This window comes from Furipterus horrens, unplaced genomic scaffold (genome assembly GCF_987537825.1).
Source record: "Furipterus horrens unplaced genomic scaffold, mFurHor1.1.pri manual_scaffold_1, whole genome shotgun sequence".
Classification (NCBI taxonomy): Eukaryota; Metazoa; Chordata; class Mammalia; order Chiroptera; family Furipteridae; genus Furipterus; species Furipterus horrens.
This window is the reverse complement of record NW_028327171.1, coordinates 11,195,990-11,216,505: the sequence shown is the minus strand read 5'-3', so window position 1 is coordinate 11,216,505 and position 20,516 is coordinate 11,195,990. Positions and strand designations below refer to the sequence as shown.

At 40.6% G+C, this 20,516-nt stretch overlaps 1 protein-coding gene across 4 annotated transcripts in view; it reads right to left on the bottom strand.

Moving 5' to 3' along the window:
• Positions 1–20,516, bottom strand: part of DIP2A (DIP2 acetate--CoA ligase A) — a 104,049-nt gene that overhangs the window by 51,593 nt on the left and 31,940 nt on the right. The window contains exons 2-6 of one of the 4 annotated variants that reach the window (XM_090272484.1): positions 20,358–20,429; positions 15,256–15,375; positions 5,457–5,576; positions 3,841–4,050; positions 576–707 (exon numbers count right to left, since the gene is read on the bottom strand). In XM_090272484.1, coding sequence (XP_090128610.1) covers positions 576–707; positions 3,841–4,050; positions 5,457–5,576; positions 15,256–15,375; positions 20,358–20,429 — 654 coding nt within the window. The remainder of the gene's footprint in view (positions 1–575; positions 708–3,840; positions 4,051–5,456; positions 5,577–15,255; positions 15,376–20,357; positions 20,430–20,516) is intronic. The other 3 variants (XM_090272492.1, XM_090272501.1, XM_090272509.1) reach the window with 3 other exon arrangements.

The following is a 20,516-nucleotide window of genomic DNA, read 5'->3' as shown; positions in this document are numbered from 1 at the left end:
TCAAGGCTTAGATCTGAGATCCTCTGGAGTTTTCTGCCATTCAAATCCAGCTCATTGGAGAGAAAACTTCACCTGAGTTTTAGAAGAGACATGAGAACTGTTTCAAAAGGAAATGGGATGAGGCCGGACGCCAAGGTCACACTGACAGCACTGGGCCTGCACATCGGGACCTGTGAGCACAGCTGTGCCCTTTCCCAGGCTGCCACGACAGTGTGCACGGGGCCTGCTGTGCGGGCCACGCTGTGGCCAAATAAAAACTTTCCAAGCTTCTCATTTTCCTACAGTATTGTAGATCCAAACTCCTTCTGCATCCAGTTTAAATTTGGAGGTTTTCTCCACCCTACTCTCCTTGGTCCGGTCCACTGGACCGATTCCACGGGTATTTCTGATCATTTCTGCACATGTGCTTTCTGTGACAGCATGTACTGCACGCAGTGGTCTCAGTTTACAGGCACTGAAGGGTTATAACTTCTGACTGGCTCAGGATGGCTACAGCGAGTACACGAAGGGGTGCTCAGGACCCGTAAAGAACCTGTGCTGGGCCGTGTCAAAAGGAGAAAGGAAGGCATGCTCACCACCCGCTGTGTCCAGGAGGCGCCCGCTGCACCCCTGAGGGACGCCTCTCACAGACGCTGGCTGTGGGCGCTCACAGTGCAAATACTCCACAAGGCCAGTGGTTACATCAGGAGGGGCAGAGTGCAGATCTGCTTTTGAAAAACAAACCCGAAACAAAAGTGTTAATTCAAAAGACCATTAAGTTGCAGTTTAAACTTCATTTGAGTAAAGCTTCTCTAGCTGTGTTCTAAGCAAGGAGTGTGGCATTCTGATTAATTTTGTTTTTCTGATCAACCAAGGCACACGGGGACCCTGTGAACTCTCAGCTCCCAAATTGGCATGCAGACCTGTGTGCATGAGGGCTGTCCAGTTCCCAAAGGGATCCAGGCTAGACCCACTGACCACAGCACACACAGAGGCGCAAGTGGACTCGCCTGCCAATGAGATTTTACTCAGAAGTCTCCCTCAATGAAGCAAAACACATTTTAAATCAAATGTTATTAGACCATCTTTTGTAATTTTATGAAAAATACAGACTACTCCTTCATCCCCCTAGAGTATGTCAGATGTCCCAAAGACACAGGCCTTTGCAGGCTTCAAAGATTAAACCTACAAAGATGAAAACTACCCTTGGGACCAGTTCAACACAATTCATTGTTAAAGAGCCTACAACCAAGTCCTTAGAATAGAATGTATTCATTTAAAGACAAACTAGTTAGATACAGAAAATATTTAAAGACACTCCCCTTCCATGGTCTGAATGTACGTTTTTGTTTCGGTTTTCATTATATGGCACAAGGATCTGTTCAGAGCGCTGGCTGACGGTAAGTTGCTATCACACCATCCTTACAGTCGAGTCTTCCACCAGAAAGAGCACCATGTCTACACAACTATCAGAAATTGGGCCCTCCCACAACCTAGAGCAGATACTTGTCCACTCGTGGAAGCGACATTAGCCTATGCCAGCGGCAACCTGCAAACTGCTTTATCTTCTAATGAATGCTCCTGCCACCACAGATGGCACACTAACATTTTAAATCCTGGTCATTTAGCTACCATTTCATAATCTAGGCAGAAGTTTTTTAAATACACAGATTAAATTATATGGAAGCAAAATGAAACCTCACTATTTATACAGCAAAAAATACCATTTGGAAAAACTGAACTTTAATTACAGAGTTTTCCTAACCCTGGAAAAAGCTTGATATTGATGAAATTAGTATTTTAAAGTATGTCTATCATAAAGTTCTTTCAGTTTAAAAAGAAATCTCCCCATCTTTCCAAATTTAGCAAAAAGAATAAATGATTTTAACAATATTCATGAAAAAGGTATAAATGTAATCTTAACTAAAAGTGTTTTTAAATAGTTGAATAAACAAACTACATTTAAAATAAAAATTAATTACTGTAACTGAAAGTATTACTTTTAAACACATGTATTTACATTTGTGTCCACATGTTTATGTATTTGATTTCCTTAATCCGAAATTGAAAATGATATATTTTTAAGATTACCTTTACCTAATATGTTCTACCTCAAAATTTTTACCTAAATATTCTTGCTCTTTTTATATTTCTTCCCTTAATCCAAACTGAAGAACTCTCTGGTGTTAGAAACTAAAACAAAGGATGATTTTTATAATAAAGAGAGAGAAATTGAGTATTCCCATATTCAGAATTCAAGGAACTATATATCCAGCAAACATTTAGCACATGAAGGCTACAATCCACAGTAGGGTACTAAACAGAGTCCCAGTTAAATTTTTAGAAGTTACTAGAATTAAAACCAATATGTATGTGAGGCCAAGTGAGTGGGGTGGGAGACAGACAGGCTCAGCCAAAGCAGCAGAGGCCGAGTCCTCGCTGGGAGTGATGCACCCACTCGGGAATCTTCACAGCCAGGGCCTTCAGAGAATGAAAATACCTCCCTCAAACACACTTCCAGTTAAATGCTTTGTTAAAAGACCCACAACCACTGGAAGTTGAAGGCTATCTGGTTAAACAATCTGACCTGTGGGCAATTTTTCAAAACATCAGTGCAAAAGCTGTTCTCCAAGCTATCCACTGTCTACCTCCTTGAAGAAAGGGAGGCCATAACCACTGGCCACTCAAAAAAGTGACCAAAACTAGCTGGGTGGGCTAGTTTCTGAAGGGGCCCTTTCTTGTGAAACATGCTGTCCTGGGGCAGCCCCGATGGCCAGCTGCCCTGCCACTCAGTGGCGTCCGCGTCCTGGAAGCAGAGCCCGGCACTGTGAGTTCTCACCCAGGACCATATCACAGCAGAAGACACACGCTCAACAGGAACGTGCTTCGTGCACTGAGGCAACAAATGTGAAACGAAGAACCTCGGTGCTGCGCCCACAGAGGACGATGAGACTAAAGCTGTCGGCCACTTAAAACATCCAATTTACTCCCAGTTCAGGCAAATGACCAAGATTTTACACGAAACAGCTCAGCACCTGAGCCCAGAGGCTGCCTGCTAGGACCCCACTGAAAACACCAGCCGTGCACAATTTCAGTGTCAGCAGAGGAGAAACGAACAGCAAAGAAAATGAACAAGAATGCAGAAAACTGTCAGCCTGGCTTCAGTACTAAGCCAGGTGTGCAACCTCAGACCAGTTATAATCAACCTCCTTGTCCTCCCTCCACATCCAGAAAACAAAGGGGTTCCGATCATGCAAGAATGCATGTGGGTGCATGCAAGAATGCAAGGAAGCATGTAGGTATGCTACCTATGCACAGCTAACCATGCTTCTGTTTTAAAAAATGTGATTTTAAATAATGAAAGGTTTGCAATTTTTCCCTAACATTAATTTAATTTAAAGATTGGATGACTCGGTAAAGTTCAATGCATCTTTATGACTTAGCTTTGATTGACATCCCTCCTTAGGTTGAGGGGCTGTTTAACTGGACCTCCCAAGCACAGGGATGACTGATGGACCCACAGCCGTGCACAAGAGCAAAGGCGGAGACAAGGTGGAGGCTGCAGGCCAAGGGTGACCATCAGGAGCAACCAGGATCACATCTAACTGAAGGTCCAGTGTGCATCTGCCACCTGTGCTGGCCCGCCCCCCAGAGCAGGAGGAAGCACACATCGAGAGACACCATGCACGTCCCTCTGTCCATGAGGAAGGCCCACATGCCACAGCATCTGGGATCATCAATCCATAGAAGTAACAGGAACTTTTGTTACCAAAAAGCCGTTTTCCAGATGAAAAAGAAAAGATAGGTTTTGATGGGCACAGGGTCCCCCTGTCCTAGGGGGGCCAAGAAGCTGTTACTGACCTATGTGGGCGTGGGCCACGGGGCCTGTGAGCGTGGCGGCAGGTCTCCCTCCCGGGTGAGATGAGGTGGAAGATGCGGAGGATGAGGTGGACGAGCCCTGAATGACCCGGTCGAGCCAGGGCTCAACGCTGGAATGGCTCTGGAGCGGAGTGGAGGTGAGTCGCCCGGGTCGCCGTAAAGAGCCCTCATCTTCTGAGGCAGACGACGTGTCTGTGGTTAAAATAACGACGACAGGCATGATGTAGGGATGGGGTCACTGAGCAAGGCGGTTCCCACACTGGCACCCAGGCCTCCCAGCCTGCACCGCGCTGCTCTGTATACCTGCACAGCTGCACCCACATGTGGCCGAGGAGTCATCTCAAAGGTCACCCTCAATCTGGAGGGGCCTGCATCAACCAACTGTAAGAGCCAAAGGACTCTACCCGGGAAAACTGGCTTTATGATCCCAGCTTCCTCCAGAGGTCTTAGTCTCGAGGCACCACACACTGGGTGTGAGGACAGGCCCAACGCCTAAATGGCTTCAGCACATTGCTCGGTGGGGTCTCAAATGTCAAAGCAGACTTCAAGTGTGGAATGGTCTGTGAACGCCCAGAGTTGATTCGGAACGTCCACTCTGAGCCCTACGCCACCTTCACATGGCTGAACACCCCACAGGAAGGGCAAGCTCACCTCCCGAGAAAGCACGTGGGCTATGGGGCTGCAGCCTGTGCGCCTCCCTCATCCTGTTCACCTGCCTCCTCCTAGAGGAAGCAGGAATGAACTCTGGAAAGAATTTCCTCCCCAAGAAAACGGCTTCAGTCAACAGAATAACTGTCAATAAGCTCCTATCAAGTCCATATGACTGTGACTTTATTATAGGTTTCACAATTACTTTAAAGTTCTTCAAAAATTGGGTAGTATCTATAGTTATATCTGGTAGAAAGAATAATTTGAAGGCCATTTCTAAGAATTTTTTCAACAGTATAAACTTTTTTCTTTTTTAGCAAGGAAGCATTACCAGAACACTAAATTATCTTGTGAACCTGGTGTTCGGCTTCTAGTCACCAGTTTCATGACTTACACAAAAAGATAGGCAACAGAAGTGCATGGATATAGTCATTAAATCAACACCATGGGATAATTTAATAGGAAGCTTACAACACACCGCTGACAAAGAGAAACTCAATTTCAAGGTTTAATTTCTAACCATAATAATGACAAACAACAACAAAGTAAAAATTTAAAACCCTCTAGATAGCCTTCTACTCTCCCACTTAAGGCCTGGTAACAACACAGTAAGTAATTTAAAAATTCTTAATCCAGGGCTCCCTTGCACACCACTACGTTCTCATTTTAGGTTCCTCTCTTCTTTAAAAGATATAAATAGCATCTTAGCAAGAATACTGAAATCTATACAAAAAGTCCTGTAAAAAGCAATTACCTGTTTGGGTAAGCACCATACTGTGTACCCCACAAATTTTCAGGTAAGGACTACTGCATGTACACAAATAGTTTTACTCTCCGTTTTCCAACTCTTTACTACAGGTCAGAAGGATACTTCACCGCAACGGAAAGGAAGTTCTGACACCAAGCATGTGAAACACCTCGGGGACGTCCCTGACTCGGTTTTATCGTACCTGGCGGGGTGCAGGTTTCCACAGATGAATGCACGAGAACAGACCGTCTTTTCGAAGGCAGAGGCACCTTCCTCTCTTTGTATTTGGCCAAAGCCGCTTGCACAGCTTCAGTGTGAACATCTACATAGAAACAGCAATAAAAACACTTTTCAAAATATTGGTTATGAAGTACCAAAATTAAGTTCCATGGTTTTCATTGAGTGAAAAAGTAACACCAGCTCACCCTGTGCCCTCTCATGTGTCCCACATGCTGGTCCTAGATTTCTTTAACCCTTTGAGTGCCAATGTTGCTGTGAGTGACGCTGACAAATTTTCCCAAAAGTGCCAGCGTCGCTCCCAGCAACTCTTTTTTCGATGGCTATAAATGTAAATAACAATGGAATAATTTGTATTTTGTTTTGTTCTCTTTTTTTGTAACTCGGGTTATATGTTGATATAACTTTTTCCCATGTTAATCCAAATCTCAAATTACGTATGGCACTCAAATGGTTAAATATTCCTTTGTAGATTTGACTTTGGAACCATGAATATTTTCAGTTATAAATGAAAACTAAATTCATAACAATCTCCCAAATTGAAAATAAGATAAAACAAACTTAAATGTGTTTCCAATTGTCAGCATAAACTACTACAAATGACTTTAACCTGCTCCTCTAGCAAAACCTAAGGACAAAAAAAATGCATGAGACCAGTTCTGTACATTTAAATTTTTTCTCCAACAAGATTAACCATTTAAAAACCTTACAGTAAAATGGCAGATAAAGTGATAATCAACAAAGAACAAAGATGAAAAACTCACACCTAGATGTACTGAAGTAAAATTTACAACCATCAAAGACAACAAGACAATTCTAAAAGCTTCCAGAGCAAGAGTAAACCATCTTGAAGGATCAAGAAATAGAGGGACAGTGCTCAACAGTAACCACCAGCTGCAAGAAGGCAACATAGTATCAAAGGAAAAGTTCTGAACCTACAATTTTATATCCAGCCAAATTATCATTTAAACACAATGGTCTAATAAAAATATACCCAGACACAGAAGTGAAACACTCATGGAAGAAGGTGCTTGAAGGGGAGATACTCCAGGAACCCCTACAACAGACAGGGCAGTGACTGTGAGCACGCACTTTAGTCTATTTTTTAATTTTTTATTGTACTTTTTCATTACTATTTAGTCCCCTTATACCCTCCTCCCCCTGCAATAACCACACTGCTGTCTATGTCCATCAGTCTTTTTCCTTTTTGCTCAGTCCCTCCACCCCTAACCTCCCTGCCCCTTAGCTGTCATCCTGCTCTCTGAATCTGTCTCTATTTGGCTTGTTAGTCCAGTTTGTTCATGACATTCCACCTTTGACTGAATCATGTGGTTATTTGTCTATCTCTGACTGGCTTACTTCACTTAGCATAATGTTCTCGGGTCCATCCATAAAGTCAAAATAAGTAAAATTTTCTACTTTTTTATAGCTGAGTGGTATTCCACTTTGTAAATCTCCCATAGTTGTTTTATCCACTCATCTACTGATGGACACGTGGGCTACTGCCATATCTTGGCGATTGTAAATAACACTGCAATGAACATAGGGGTGCTTATGTTCTTTCAAATAGTGTTTTGGGGTTCTTCAGGTATATTCCCAGAAGTGGGATCGCTGGGTCAAAAGGCAGATCCATTTTTAATTTTATGAGGTATCTCCAAACTGTTTTCCACAGTGGCTGCACCAGTCTGCGTTCCCACCAACAGTGCAAAGGGTTCGCCTTTCTCCACATCCTCGCCAGCACTTGTTGTTTGTTGGTTTATTGATGATGCCCATTCTGACAGGTATGACATATCCCACTGTGGTTTTAATTTGCATTTCTCTGATGACTAGTGGCATTGAGTATCTTTCATATGTCTACTGGCCATCAGTATGCTCTCTTTGGAGAAGTGTCTATCCAGGTCCTTTGCCCATTTTTTAATTGGGTTGTTTGGTTGTTTTTGTTTTGGTTTTGGTGTTGAATTTTGCAACTTCTTTATAAATTTTGGATATTAACCCCTTATCAGATATATTGGCAAATATGTTCTCCCATTGTGTATTTTTTATTTTGTTGATGTTTTCCTTTGCTGTGCAAAAACTTTAGTTTGATGTAGTCCTATTTGTTTAATTTTTCCTTTTTATTCCCTTGCCTGGGGAGATATATCTGATAAGATATTGCTACAAGCAGTGTCTGATATTTTCCTGCCTGTGTGTTCTTATATGATTTTTATGGTTTCAGGTCTAACATTTAAAGCTTTAATCCATTTTGTATTCTTGTGTGTGGTGTATGAAGGTGGTCTAGTTTCATTTTTTTGCACATCTGTCCAATTTTCCCAACACCATTTATTGAATAAACTATCTTTAGCTCACTGTATGTGCGTGCTTTCTCTGTTGAATACTAATTGACTATAAAGGTGTGGGTTTATTTCTGGGGTCTCTATTCTGTTCCATCGATCCGTGTCTGTTTTTATGCCAGTACCATGCTGTTTTAGTTACTATGGCCTTGTAGTATAGTCTGATATTAGATAGCATGATTCCTCCAACTTTGTTTTTCTTTCTCAGGACCACTGCTGCTATGTGGAGACTTTTGTGGTTCCCTATAAATTTTTGAAATATTTGTTCCAGTTCTGTGAAATATGTCACTGGAGTCCTGATAGGAATTGCACTGAATCTACAGATTGCTTTGGGTCATATGGACATTTTATTGATGTTAATTCTTCCTATCCATGAGCACGGTGTGTGCTTCTAGTTATTTGTATCTTCTTCAATTTCTTTTTTCAGTGCCTTATAATTTTCCAAGTACAGGTCTTTTACATCCTTCATTAGGGTTATTCCTAGGTATTTTATTCTTTTTGAAGCAATTGTGAGTGGGATTTTTTCTTAATTTCCATTTCTGTTAGTTCTTTATTCGGCATATAAAAATGCAACTGATTTCTGGATATTAATTTTGTATCCTGATACGTTGAATTCATTTATCAGTTCTAGTAGTCTCTTGGTAGAATTTTTGGGGTTCTCTATGCACAGTATCATGTCATCTGCAAATAAAGACAATTTTACTTCTTCCTTTCCAATGTGGATACCTTTTATTTCTTCTTCCTGTCTAACTACTGTGGCTAGGACTTCCAGTACTATGTTAAATAAGACAGGTGAAAGCAGACATCCCTGTTTGTTTCCAAATATTAAGGGGAATGCTTATAGTTTTTGCCCATTGAGTATGATGCTGGCAGTGGGTTTGCCATATATGGCCTTTATTATGTTTAGGTGTGTTCCCTCTACTCCTACTTGGCTGAGAGTTTTTTATCATAAATGGATGGTAGATTTTATCAAATGTTTTTTTCTGCATCTATTGATCTGATCATGTGGTTTTTGTTCTTCATTCTGTTTATATGGTAAATCACATTTACTGATTTGAGAATGTTGTACAAACCTTGCATTCCAGGAATAAATCCCACCTGATGATGGCATATGACCTTATAGATTCATTGTTGTATTTGATTTGCTAATATTTCATTAAGAATTTTAGTCTATATGTTCATCTAGGATACTGGCCTATAATTTTCCTTTTTTGAAGTGTCTTTATCAGTTTTTGGAATTAGGATAATGCTGGTCTCGTAAAATGAGCTTGGAAGCCTTTCCTCTTCTTGAACTTTTTGAAACAGTTTGAGGAGAGGTGTTCTTTCAGAATGTTTGGTAAAAATCCACCTGTGAAGACATCTGGTCCAGGGCTTTTATTTTTTGGGAGTATTTTTTATTATTGCTTCAATTTCTCTAGGTGTAATCTTTCTATTCAGATTCTCTTATTCTTCCTGATTTAGTTTCGGGAGATTGCATGTTTCTAGGAATTTATCCATTTCATCCAGGTTGTCCAGTTTGTTTTGTTAGCATATAGTTGTTCATAATATTTTCTTACAATCCTTTGTATTTCCTTGGTGTCAGTTGTTATCTCTCTTCTTTCATTTCTGGTTTATTTATTTGGGTCCTCTCTCTTTTTTTCTTTATGAGTCTGGTCAAAGGTTTGTCAATCTTGTTTACCTTTTCAAAGAACCAGCTCTTGGATTCACTCATCTTTTGTATTATTTTTTAAGGTTTTATTTCTTTTCTTTCTTCTCTGATCTTTATTATCTCCTTCCTTTTACTCACTTTGGCCTTTTTCTTGTTTTTTTCAAGTTCCTTTAAGTGTAAAGTTAGAGTGTTTATTTGAGCTTTTTCTTGTTTCGGGGGCGGGGGGGATAGGGTCATAATGCTATGAATTTCCCTCTTGGATTGCTTTCCCTGTGTCCCACAGATTTTAGATTGTTGCGTTCTCATTTTCATTTGTTTCAAGGTATCTTTTGATTTCATCCTTGATTTCATTGTTGACCCATTCATTGTTTAATAACATGTTATTTAGCTGTCATGTCTTTGTGTATTTTTCAGTGCTGCCTCCAAGAGACCCACCTAAGATTGAAAGATACACAAAGACTAAAAGTAAAGGGATGGAAAAAGACACTTCATGTAAACAGAAAAAAAAAAGCTGGGTAGCAATACTTATATACAACAAAATAGACTTTAAAATCAAGGCTATAGTAAGAGACAAAGAAGGACACTGCATGATAATAAAAGGGACAATCCAGCAAGAGGACATGACCCTCTACACACCCAACATAGGAGCACCTAAATATGTAAAGCAAATCTTGACGGACATAAAGGGAGAGATCAACAGAAATACAGTCATAGTCAGGGATTTTAACACCCACTGACTTTAATGGATAGATCTTCCAGGCAGAAAATCAACACAGGGACAGTGGCCTTGAACGACACACTAGGTCAAAAGGATTTAATTAATATCTTCAGAGCATTTCACCCCAAAGCAGCAGAATGCACATACTTTTCAAGTGCACATGCAATGTTTTCTAGAACAGACCACACAATAGGACACAAAACAAGTCTCAACACATTTAAGTAGACTGAAATCATATCAAGCCTCTTCTCTGACCACAATGCTATGAAACTGGAAATCAATCACAAGAAGAACACTGAAAAACATACAAAGACATGGAAGCTAAATAACATGTTATTAAACAACGAATGGGTCAACAATGAGATCAAGGAAGAAATCAAGATACTTTGAAACACTTTAATCTTGTTTAGTGTCTCAAAAACAAACACAAACAGATAAACCAAAAGATCCAAGAAGCTCAACAAAGCACAGGAAACATAAAGAAAACTGCACCAAGGCACATTCATAATCAAATCACTCAAAACCAATGATAAAGAGAAAAATATCTTAAAAGTGCCAGAGGAAGAAAGACACATTACATATGTGGGAACAACAAAAAGGAACTTGGAGGTATAATAGTACTGATATCAACAATTATTATTAAGCTACAATCATTGAGAACATCGTTTTCCATAAAGATGGATGAACACATCCACAGAAGAGTCCAGAACAGTCATGTGTGACTGTTACAGACAAAGAAGCAGACGGTGTATGCTCCACAAACCGGATATCCACAGCAAAAAATAAACTTTGATCCGTACGTTGAACTCATGAAAATCACTATGTATAATACAGATCACAGGCCTAAAGATAAAACTATAAAACAGAATCATGCTGTTTTGATTACTATGGCCTTGTAGTTTAGTTTTATATTAGGTCGTGTGATTCCTCTAACTTTGTTCTTCTTTCTCAGGACCACTGTTGCTATATGGGGCCTTTTGTGGTTCCCTATAAATTTTTGAAATGTTTATTCTAGTTCTGTGAAACACATCACTGGAATCTTGATAGGAATTGCACTGAAGCTATAGATTGCTTTGGGTAGTATTGACATTTTAATGATGTTAATTCTTGCTATCCATGAACATGATATGTGCATCTACTTATTTGTATCTTCTTCAGTTTCTTTCTTTAGTATCTTTTAATTTTACCTTCTTAGTTACATTTTTCCTGGGTATTTTATTTTTTGATGCAATTGTAAATGGGATCTTTTTTAACGATAGTTCATTGCTGGTATATAAAATTGCAACTGAGCCCTGGCAAAGTAGCTCAGTTGATTAAGAGAATCATTCTGATTTGCCAAGGTTGCAGGTTTAATCCCCAGTCAGGGCACATACAAGAATCAATCAATAAATGCATAATCAAGTGAAACAACAAATGAATGTTTCTCTCCCTCTCGCTCTAAAATCAATAAATAAAAAATTTAAAAACACAGTTAAATTAAAAATAAATTAAAATGCAACTAATGTCTTAATATTTATTTTGTATACTGCTACTTGAATGAATGCAGTTATCAGTTCCAGTAGTTTTTATTTATTTATTATTTTAATTTTTTTTTTTTAAGATTTTATTTCTTTCAGAGAAAGGGGCAGAAAGGGAAAAAGAAAGAGAGGGAGAGAAACACAGAGTTGTGAGACAAACATCATTTGGTTGCCTCTTACATGGCCCCAGCTGGGGACCTGGCCCACAACCCAGGTATGTGCCCTGACTGAAATCAAACCAGTGGCCTTTTGGTTCGCAGGCTGGCATTCAATCCACTGAGCCACACCAGAGAGGGCTCTAGTAGTTTTCAGATGGAATCTTTAGGGTTCTCTATATATAGTATCATGTCATCTGCAAATAATGACAGTTTTACTTCTTCCTTTTCAATCTGAATGCCTTTTTACTTCTTGCCTGATTGCTGTGGGTAGGACTGCCAGTATATGTTGAATAAGAGTGGTGAAAATGGATAACCCTGTCTTGTTACTACTGATCTTAAGGGAAACCGTTTTGACTATGGATTTGTCATATATAGCCTTTATTATGTTGAGGTATTTACACATTACTGAGTGTTTTTATCATAAATGGGTGCTAGATTTTGTCAAATGATCTTTCTGAATCTATTGATATAATCATATAATTTTTATCATTCAAAATGTCCATTTATTTATCTGTTAAAAATTTTATTTATAAAATGTTAAGTTGGTGAAAGAGTGCTCAAAAGTTATTGATACATAATCTATTACTGAAGACATGAAATTTTTCAATGGATGTTCTGATAATTCAATAAAATATCAAAGACAAGTTGAAATATTCATAAAAGCACAAAATGGCAGAAATCAAATTATAAGGAAATCTCCAAAATTAGAAAAGAAAATAAGGCCCTGGCTGCTGTAGCTCAGTGGGTTGAGTGTTGGCCTGCGAGCCAAGTGTCGCTGGTTCGATTCCTAGTCAGGGCACATGACTAGGTTGCACGTCAGGTCCCCAGTTGGGGGCGTGAGTGAGAGGCAACCACACAGTGATCTTTCTCTCCCTCTCTTTCTCCTTTCTCCTCTCTCTAAAAATAAACAAACAAATAAATAAAATTAAAAAAAAAAAAAAGAAAATAATACAGAAGGTAAAGCTACTCCATATATACAAAAACTATGAATATCAACCTCAAAGGTCTAAACAGAAGAATGAACATTTTTTAAATTATATTTTATTGTGATGCTATTACAACTGTCCTGATTTTTCCCCCTTTGCCTCCCTACACCCATCACTCCCCACCATTGTTCACGTCCATGGGTCATATGTATAAGCTCTTTGGCTACTCCATTTCCTATACTCTACATCCTCATGGCTACCCTTTAACTACACATTTGTACTTCTTAATCCCCTCACCTCTTCACCCATTCCCCCATACCCTCTTTCTATCTGGCAAACATCGAAACGCTCTCTGTATCCATGATTCTGTCCCTGTTCTTCTTGTTTGCTTAGTTTTTTAGATTCAATTGTTGACAAATATATATTTATTGCTATTTTATTGTTCATAGTTTTGATCTTCTTCTTTTTCTTAAATAAGTCCCTTTAACATTCCACATAATAATGGTTTGGTGGTGATAAACTCCTTTAGTTTCTTCTTGTCTGGAAAGCTCTTCAACTGTCCTTTGATTTTAAATGTCAACTTTCCTGGGCAGAGCGATCTTAGTCCCTGCTTTTCATTACTTTGAATACTTCTTGCCAATATTTCTTGCCTTCCAGCCAACAAAATGTCCTTGGAGAAATCAGCTGACAGCTTATGGGAACTCCTCAGTAGGTAACTGCTTTTCTCTTGCTGGTTTTTTAAAATAAAGATTTTATTTCTTTACTTTTAGAGAGAGGGGAAGAGAGGGAGAAAGAAAGGAAGAGAAATATCAGTGTGCAAGAGATACATCAGTTAGTTGCCTCTCGCATGCCCCCAACTGGGGAACTGGCTTGCAACCCAGGCATGCAGGCATGTACCCTGAATGGGAATTGAACTGGCAACCTTTTGGTTCACAGACCAGCACTCAAACCTCTCAGCCACAACAGCCAGGACTCTCTTGCTGCACTTAAGTTTCTCTCTTTATCTTTAACCTTTGGCATTATAATTATGATGTGTCTTGGAGTGGGCCTCTTTGCATCCATCTTGTTTGGAACTCTCCAGGCTTCTGGACTTGCATGTCTATTTTCTTCACCAAATTAAGGAAGTTTTCTTTCGTTATTTTTCAAATAGAGTTCCAATTTCTTGCTCTTTCTCTTCTCCTTCTGGCACCCCAATGATTCAAATGTTCCAACACTCAAAGTTGTCCCAAGGCTGCTTACAATATCATTGTGTTTTTGAATTCTTTTTTCTTCTTCTTGTTCTGATTGGTTGCTTTTTTTTTTTTTTTTTTTGCTTCCTTATGTTCCAAATCATTGATTGGAGTCTCAGCTTCATCCACTCTACTGTTGTTTCTCTGTAAATTGTTCTTTATTTCAATTAGCGTATCCTTCGTTTCTGACTGGATCTTTTTTATGTTGTTTAGGTCCTCACTAAGTTCCTTGGGCATCCTTATAACCAGTGTTTTGAACTCCACATCTGTCCCCCAGCTCTCGCCTGATGCCAGACACTTCAGTTTCTCCCTGTATGCCACTGGTGTCTTTCAAGCTGCTACCCCGGTGCTGGAGTTCAGAGGGAGTGAGTCTTAGTAAGTCTGTGCGTGGGTTCTTTAAGGTGAACTGTTTGGGACTCCAGCAGTTTCTTTCACCAACTCAATCCCTGCTGGCTTTTGCAGCCAGAAATTGTGGGGACTTATCTTCCTGGCACTGGAACTCTGAGCTGGGGGGCCTGATGTGGGCCTGGTGTGGGCTTTTCACTTCTGAGATATTCCTCCAGAACTTCTTCTACCACACGTGGGTGTGGAACCAACCCGTTCCATATCTGCACAATGCCACCCCCCCATACCAATCTAGATGAATGTGGTTTTCTTAATTCCATAGTTGGCAAACTTCCATTTAACTTGATTTCTCAACAAAACATTTAAAGAAATTTTTCAAGTGGGTTTTATAAACATCTCCTAAGAAGCGAACACTTACACTACTGTCTATACTAAAACATACTGTGGTTATGTGAAGGTTAAATTATATTATGTTAAGGAAAATAAGCCAGCCAGATAAAGACAAATACCATATGATCTCACTCATATGTGGAATCTAATGAACAAAATAAATCCAGAGGTATGGATACATGGAATAGACTGACAGATCTCAGAAGGGAGGAGTTGAGGGGGACTGGAAGAGATTAGCCAAAAACATATATGGATATATGCATGAACACAGACAACAACGTGGTAAAGCTGGGGCAGGGGCTGGGTGACAGGGGGCAAAGGGGTGGGGGGAAATGGGGGACACACCTGTAATTGTTCCAACAATAAAAAAATAAAAACTATGATGATGTGGTAAATTATCACTCAAGTAAAAAATAATTTCCTCAGCAGATATTTTTAGCAATGAAAAAATAACCCAATGATTCAGAATCTGAGAGTGGAGGCCTGCTGCCTCTGGTCCCTACCTGACCGGAAGCGCTCGTCCCGTGAGTTGGTGGGTCGTGGCTTTTGCTGCTTAGGCACTGCAGCCGTGGTTTGTGAGGGCCCAGGGGTCCTAGGCTCTGCTTGGAGGGATGGGTCCACTCCTGAAACACAATTTTATAGGTGTGTCTTGTGTCAACCATTTGCTCTTCCAATTGTGGAGAAACCCATTTTAAACAGCACACACCGTACCAAAATGAATGATCTGAGAACACGCACCCTGTGCTGGCCTTCACACCCTGAAGACCCAAGTCTGGAGGCCAAGGGGGAGCCATGGGTTCCCACTTGCAGCCCCCCTCCCCACAGTGCCCAGCCCAGCTCTGTGTCCATCGTCCGCCATGCGCAAGAAAGACGGCCATCACACAGCCCGATCCTGAGCCCCGTAAGCACCGCACGTGCAGCTGCTCGGGCAGACTCTGTAGAAAAGGTCCTTTGAAAGGGTATTTCTGCACCATAAACATTTCCTGAGTCTGAAAGGACTCAAGTCACTTTTCCTGGCACTGTCCACAGTGTCAGCACACTCAGTGAGAAACAGCCCACTAAGCAATCACGAGGGTGTCACCAGTGGCCCTTGGACACAGGAACAAAAGAAGTGGACTGGCAGAGAAAGAGACAAGAAAGGCACAGATGATAAAGACGACAACAGACTACAATGCTCTGACTCAGGCCCAACTGCCTTGGCTTGTGACAACTGCTCTCTGTCTCCACACCCAACCCACTGATGGCTGTCCACGCTCATGGCCAGGCCCACAGCTCCCATGTCCACCACCCCTGACCACACAGGCCCTCAGGACACAGTGTGGTGAGTAAAGAAATGGGGTACAAGTATGCAGGGACATTGAACAAAACCCCCAGTGTTGTCTGAGTCCCCGTTCGCTGACGTTTGAGAAAAGCAAAAAGCAAAGCCTTCAGTTGCGCATCATCAAAATAATCAGCTTAATTTAGCCTTTGGTTCAAAACCTCTCATAAAAATGGCCAGCAGGACTCCAGCCCCACTGGCTCCTCTGGCCCTTGCTGTTTCCGGAAAAAAGGCAGTTTGCCCTGCCTTGGACCCTGTAGCCAGTGGCTGCCCGATGGACACAGTGTGACAGGAGTGATGTTGTATGACTTCCAAGGCCAGTCACAAAAGGCGACGTAGCTCCCACCTGTGTCAACGTGTCCTCTCAGTATGTTGTCACTGAGAGGACACATGAGACGACGGGGACAGAGGCAGTACAGGAGCCCTGTGCTTGGCTGTCTGAGTCTCCCAGCACCGATACCACAGCTGTGGCCGAGGAGCCCTGGAGGGACTCGGCTCTGGCTCTGCAACTGTCCTCCAGCCCCGCCAAACTGCAGGGCTGTGAGCAGAAAGGGCCATCACTGTTGTTTCCAGTCCTACATTTTAGGGTGGTTGGTTGTTAGTGCTGGAGAGTGAGAGCCCCTCTGGAAATCAATGTTCGGCTCGTCAGAATTTGACCACCCATGCATACACATGTGCATACACATGTGCATCTACCCTTGTGCATCCACAGGAATACTGATCAGTACCGCCACTGGCTTTGTCTGTTGTGACCGAACGAAATTAATTTACGTTCATGAGGGAGTTGAGAATGCACAGTACGTTATGTGCCATGGATTATAAATAGGTGTGTTGCAGACTGATGTACAAGCCAATGGACATCCTTACACTTACATTCCCATATATTGGCGCCCTGATTCTTTGAGGCAGATTCATTTATTCAACAAAAATACAAAACCCAATGTGAGGTTACTGGATAAAAGAGTAGGTATATTTTTAACTTTAACATATATCAAGAGGTAATTTTCCAAAAAGGTTACGGGAATTCACACTCACAAGCAATGTATGAAAGTAGCATTTCCCCACCTCTTGTCAGAACTAGATGTTATAAAGTTTCAGAATTTTGCCAAGCTGACAGGAGAAAAATGGTCACTTTAATTTGAATGTCCATATCTTCTACTGGAGTTGAACATAACGTTTATTACCCATCCATATTTCCTCGTCTCTGAATCTGTATTCATTTCACTCACCTAATAAGTCCCCAAAAAGAACTGCAGGAAGCCCCGGTCTGCTGGGGACACTACCCTGCACTGAGCACACCTGCCGAATCTACGGACCACCGGGGGGCAGCTCAGCCATTCTGAAGTGTTTTCTTTTCCAGGGAACCAATTATATCTCTTTTTCTTTTCCTTCCTAACTTCTAGATCTCCTATCTTATAACCTCCACTCAAGGGGTTATCCAAGGTACGTCTGATTTTATAGTATCTCATAATTACAAACCTATTTAGAGCTGTAATCCTTGTTAAGTGTCTGTTCACTAACAGAGAGAGGAAGAGGATCCCAGCCCTGTTGTGTACCCCCTTTGAATGCTAGTCATTGTTAGACCCCTTTCTCTTACACCAATTTTCTTCTACTCCCTACACCAAGACCCCCCTTTGTGACTACCAAGTATACACAGTCAGGTTTAGCATCTTGAGGGACAGTTCTTTCTCACTAATATTCTTTTGCAAAAATGTACTGGCTACTCTCAGAACTTCTCTCCTTCAAGTGGGTTATTTTTTCTAATCCCAGTTTTTGGGGTGTTTTTTTTGGGGGGTAGCCACTGCTATTCAGACTGAACTACATTATGTTCACACATTAATTTTGAAACTGCCTATTTTACAATAATGTTTTTCTGTTTAGAAAATTGATGTTTCTTCTATTTTAGAGTCTTGGTTATTTTTTTCAAATAGATTTTATGACCCTAATATAGGTTCTGTGACTTCCTTGTTAAATGGATTAATAAGCAACTGACAGTTTATTGACACTATAAATGTCTTTTCACTAACAGAAATCCTGCCAGAGAAAAGCTATAGATTCTCACATATTTGTCTTATATCAACCCAAAAACTCTTACAAATTCTAATAGTTAATAAGCAGTCACCTGGGTTTTCAAGGTATGAAATAACACCATCTGCAACTGAAGGCATTTATCCCACTTTGTTTCCCATCGCACCACACTGGCAGTGGCCACCAAACCAAGCAGCCTAAGAGTGGGCACAGTGAGCACTCCTGTCTCACCCTGCGCAGGATGGAAAGGCTGCAGTGTGTGTTCGCGTACTGTGATGGCGACTGTCGGTGTTTGCAGCCGGGCTGTCCGATGCTTCCATGATTCCCTCAAACTGCAATTTTACTGAGGTTCTTTCTGCTTTATTTTGGAGAAATGAATGTCAGTGTAAGAGACTCTTCACTATTCTTTTTATTGTTGACTATAAAACATATCACACTGATATAAGCAGCACAAAGCATGTTTTCAGTTTAAGAATTATTATAAAGAAATAACAACAATACTGGTTAAGAAATAAACACTCAAGCACTGCAGGATTCCCTGTGGTCCCTCCCGTCTCACTCCATGATGAAACGCTGTGCTGACTTCAGTGAAAACCACTTCCTTCTTTCTTTACCAACTACATAAAGGTTCCTAAATAGAGCATTTTGGCATATTTTTAAGTTATACTGCCTATATTCCTTTGCAATTGTTTCTTTCACTACCCATATGTTTATGGGCTTCATCCTTGCAGATACCTGCAGGTCTTCAGCTTTCCTCCGTATGAATCCTGTTGGTTGGTATTCTAGTTATTGACAGTTGAAGGACAGGACTCTCATGCACAGGCAAACACAAGTTCAAACACTTGAAGTTTGTTGAGGGCACCTGTGTACCTGAAGGAAAATTGCTGGTTGCTTCTGACCTCTTCAACTTTACTAGGTAACACTAACTATCCATATCGCCACCATCTAAATCCTCTCCAACAACTGGAGTAAGATTAGGCTTTAGTCTGCACTTCTCTGATTACTGCTAAGGTTTAGCACCTTCAGTTTGCTTGTTGGCCATTAGGGTTTCCTCTTATGAAATGCTTACTCAAGTCTTCAGCCCATTTTTCTACTGGGCTTTTTCTATTCTAATCATGTTGGGGAACTTTCTGGCTATTTGAGTTTAAATTAATTAAAATTAAATTAAAAATTCAGTCTCCCACTACTTGCCATTATTTCAAGTGCTCAAAGCTATATGTAGCTAGTATTCAGTTCACTGGATACCATAGCCTCAGAGCACTTTCATTACCCAACAAAGTTATACTGAATGGCGCTGCTTTTGTTTTTTGTGTTATAATTCTCAGTAGCTTGTCTATATTCTCTTCATGGTGACTTTTGATAAAATAAAACTCCTAATTTTAACTGAGTCCAATTTACTAATCGTTTCCTTTATGGTTGCTGCTTTTTGGTGCCTTTAGTGACTTAAGAGATTGTTCCTATCTCAAGATGATGACAATTTCCTATATGACCTTCTAAAGGTGCTATAGTGTTTGCCTTTCACAATTAGACCTATCATACACTGGAACTGACTTTTGTGTCCAATGTCGTGTGTCTTACAAGTGAGTAAGGAAGTGGGTCACCAGCATGACCTGCAATGCTGTCTCTACCATAAGCCAAGTCTCCACCAGATGCACACCTGTGCCTGGGCTCCATGTTCTGCTCTGAGCACCCAGCTGTCCACCCTTGCGCCATATCACGCTGTCTTACTGACGACAGCATGGCGTTCTCTCCTCATTCCCCAATAAGGCAAATACGCCCATCTCAGTCTTCGTTTCCGAGCATACTTTGAGTCCCTTGGCCCTTTAAACTTGTATATAAAGTTTATAATTAGCTTGTTAAACAACACACACAGACACACAATCTGTTGAAATGATGAATGTGCTGACTCTACAGATCAATCTCAGGTGGGAAGAACTGACATCTTTACAATATTTGTCCCAAACCTAAGGAAGGAAATATTCCTTACGATAATCATAAAAATCATCATGTTCAATATTCAATTAAAGTAAAATAAATTCTATTTGGGAATGAGATCTGTGCCAAACCAGAGCTGTAAATTGGAATCTATCCCTTTGGATTTTATTATTTAATACTAGACACATTATTTGCCCAGTCCTTCTTAATAGGAAACACATGAAAAATAGGAAACATACCAATGTTAAGCTCTAAAATCATTTTTTAATCAAGTTCTATGAGATGATATAATTGTTAGAAAACACTTGCGTGTGCCGGCCTTACCTTGAATGAGCGGTATATAACGCGCAAGCAGCTTTGCCCTTTTCTTCTCATACCCTTTCTGAGTGATGTCACCTAAAACAACAATGGTAAAAGAGAATTACATTTCTTCTAAACTTACTAAACTTTTTAAAGATTAAGTCATAATGAAAAAACTAGAAA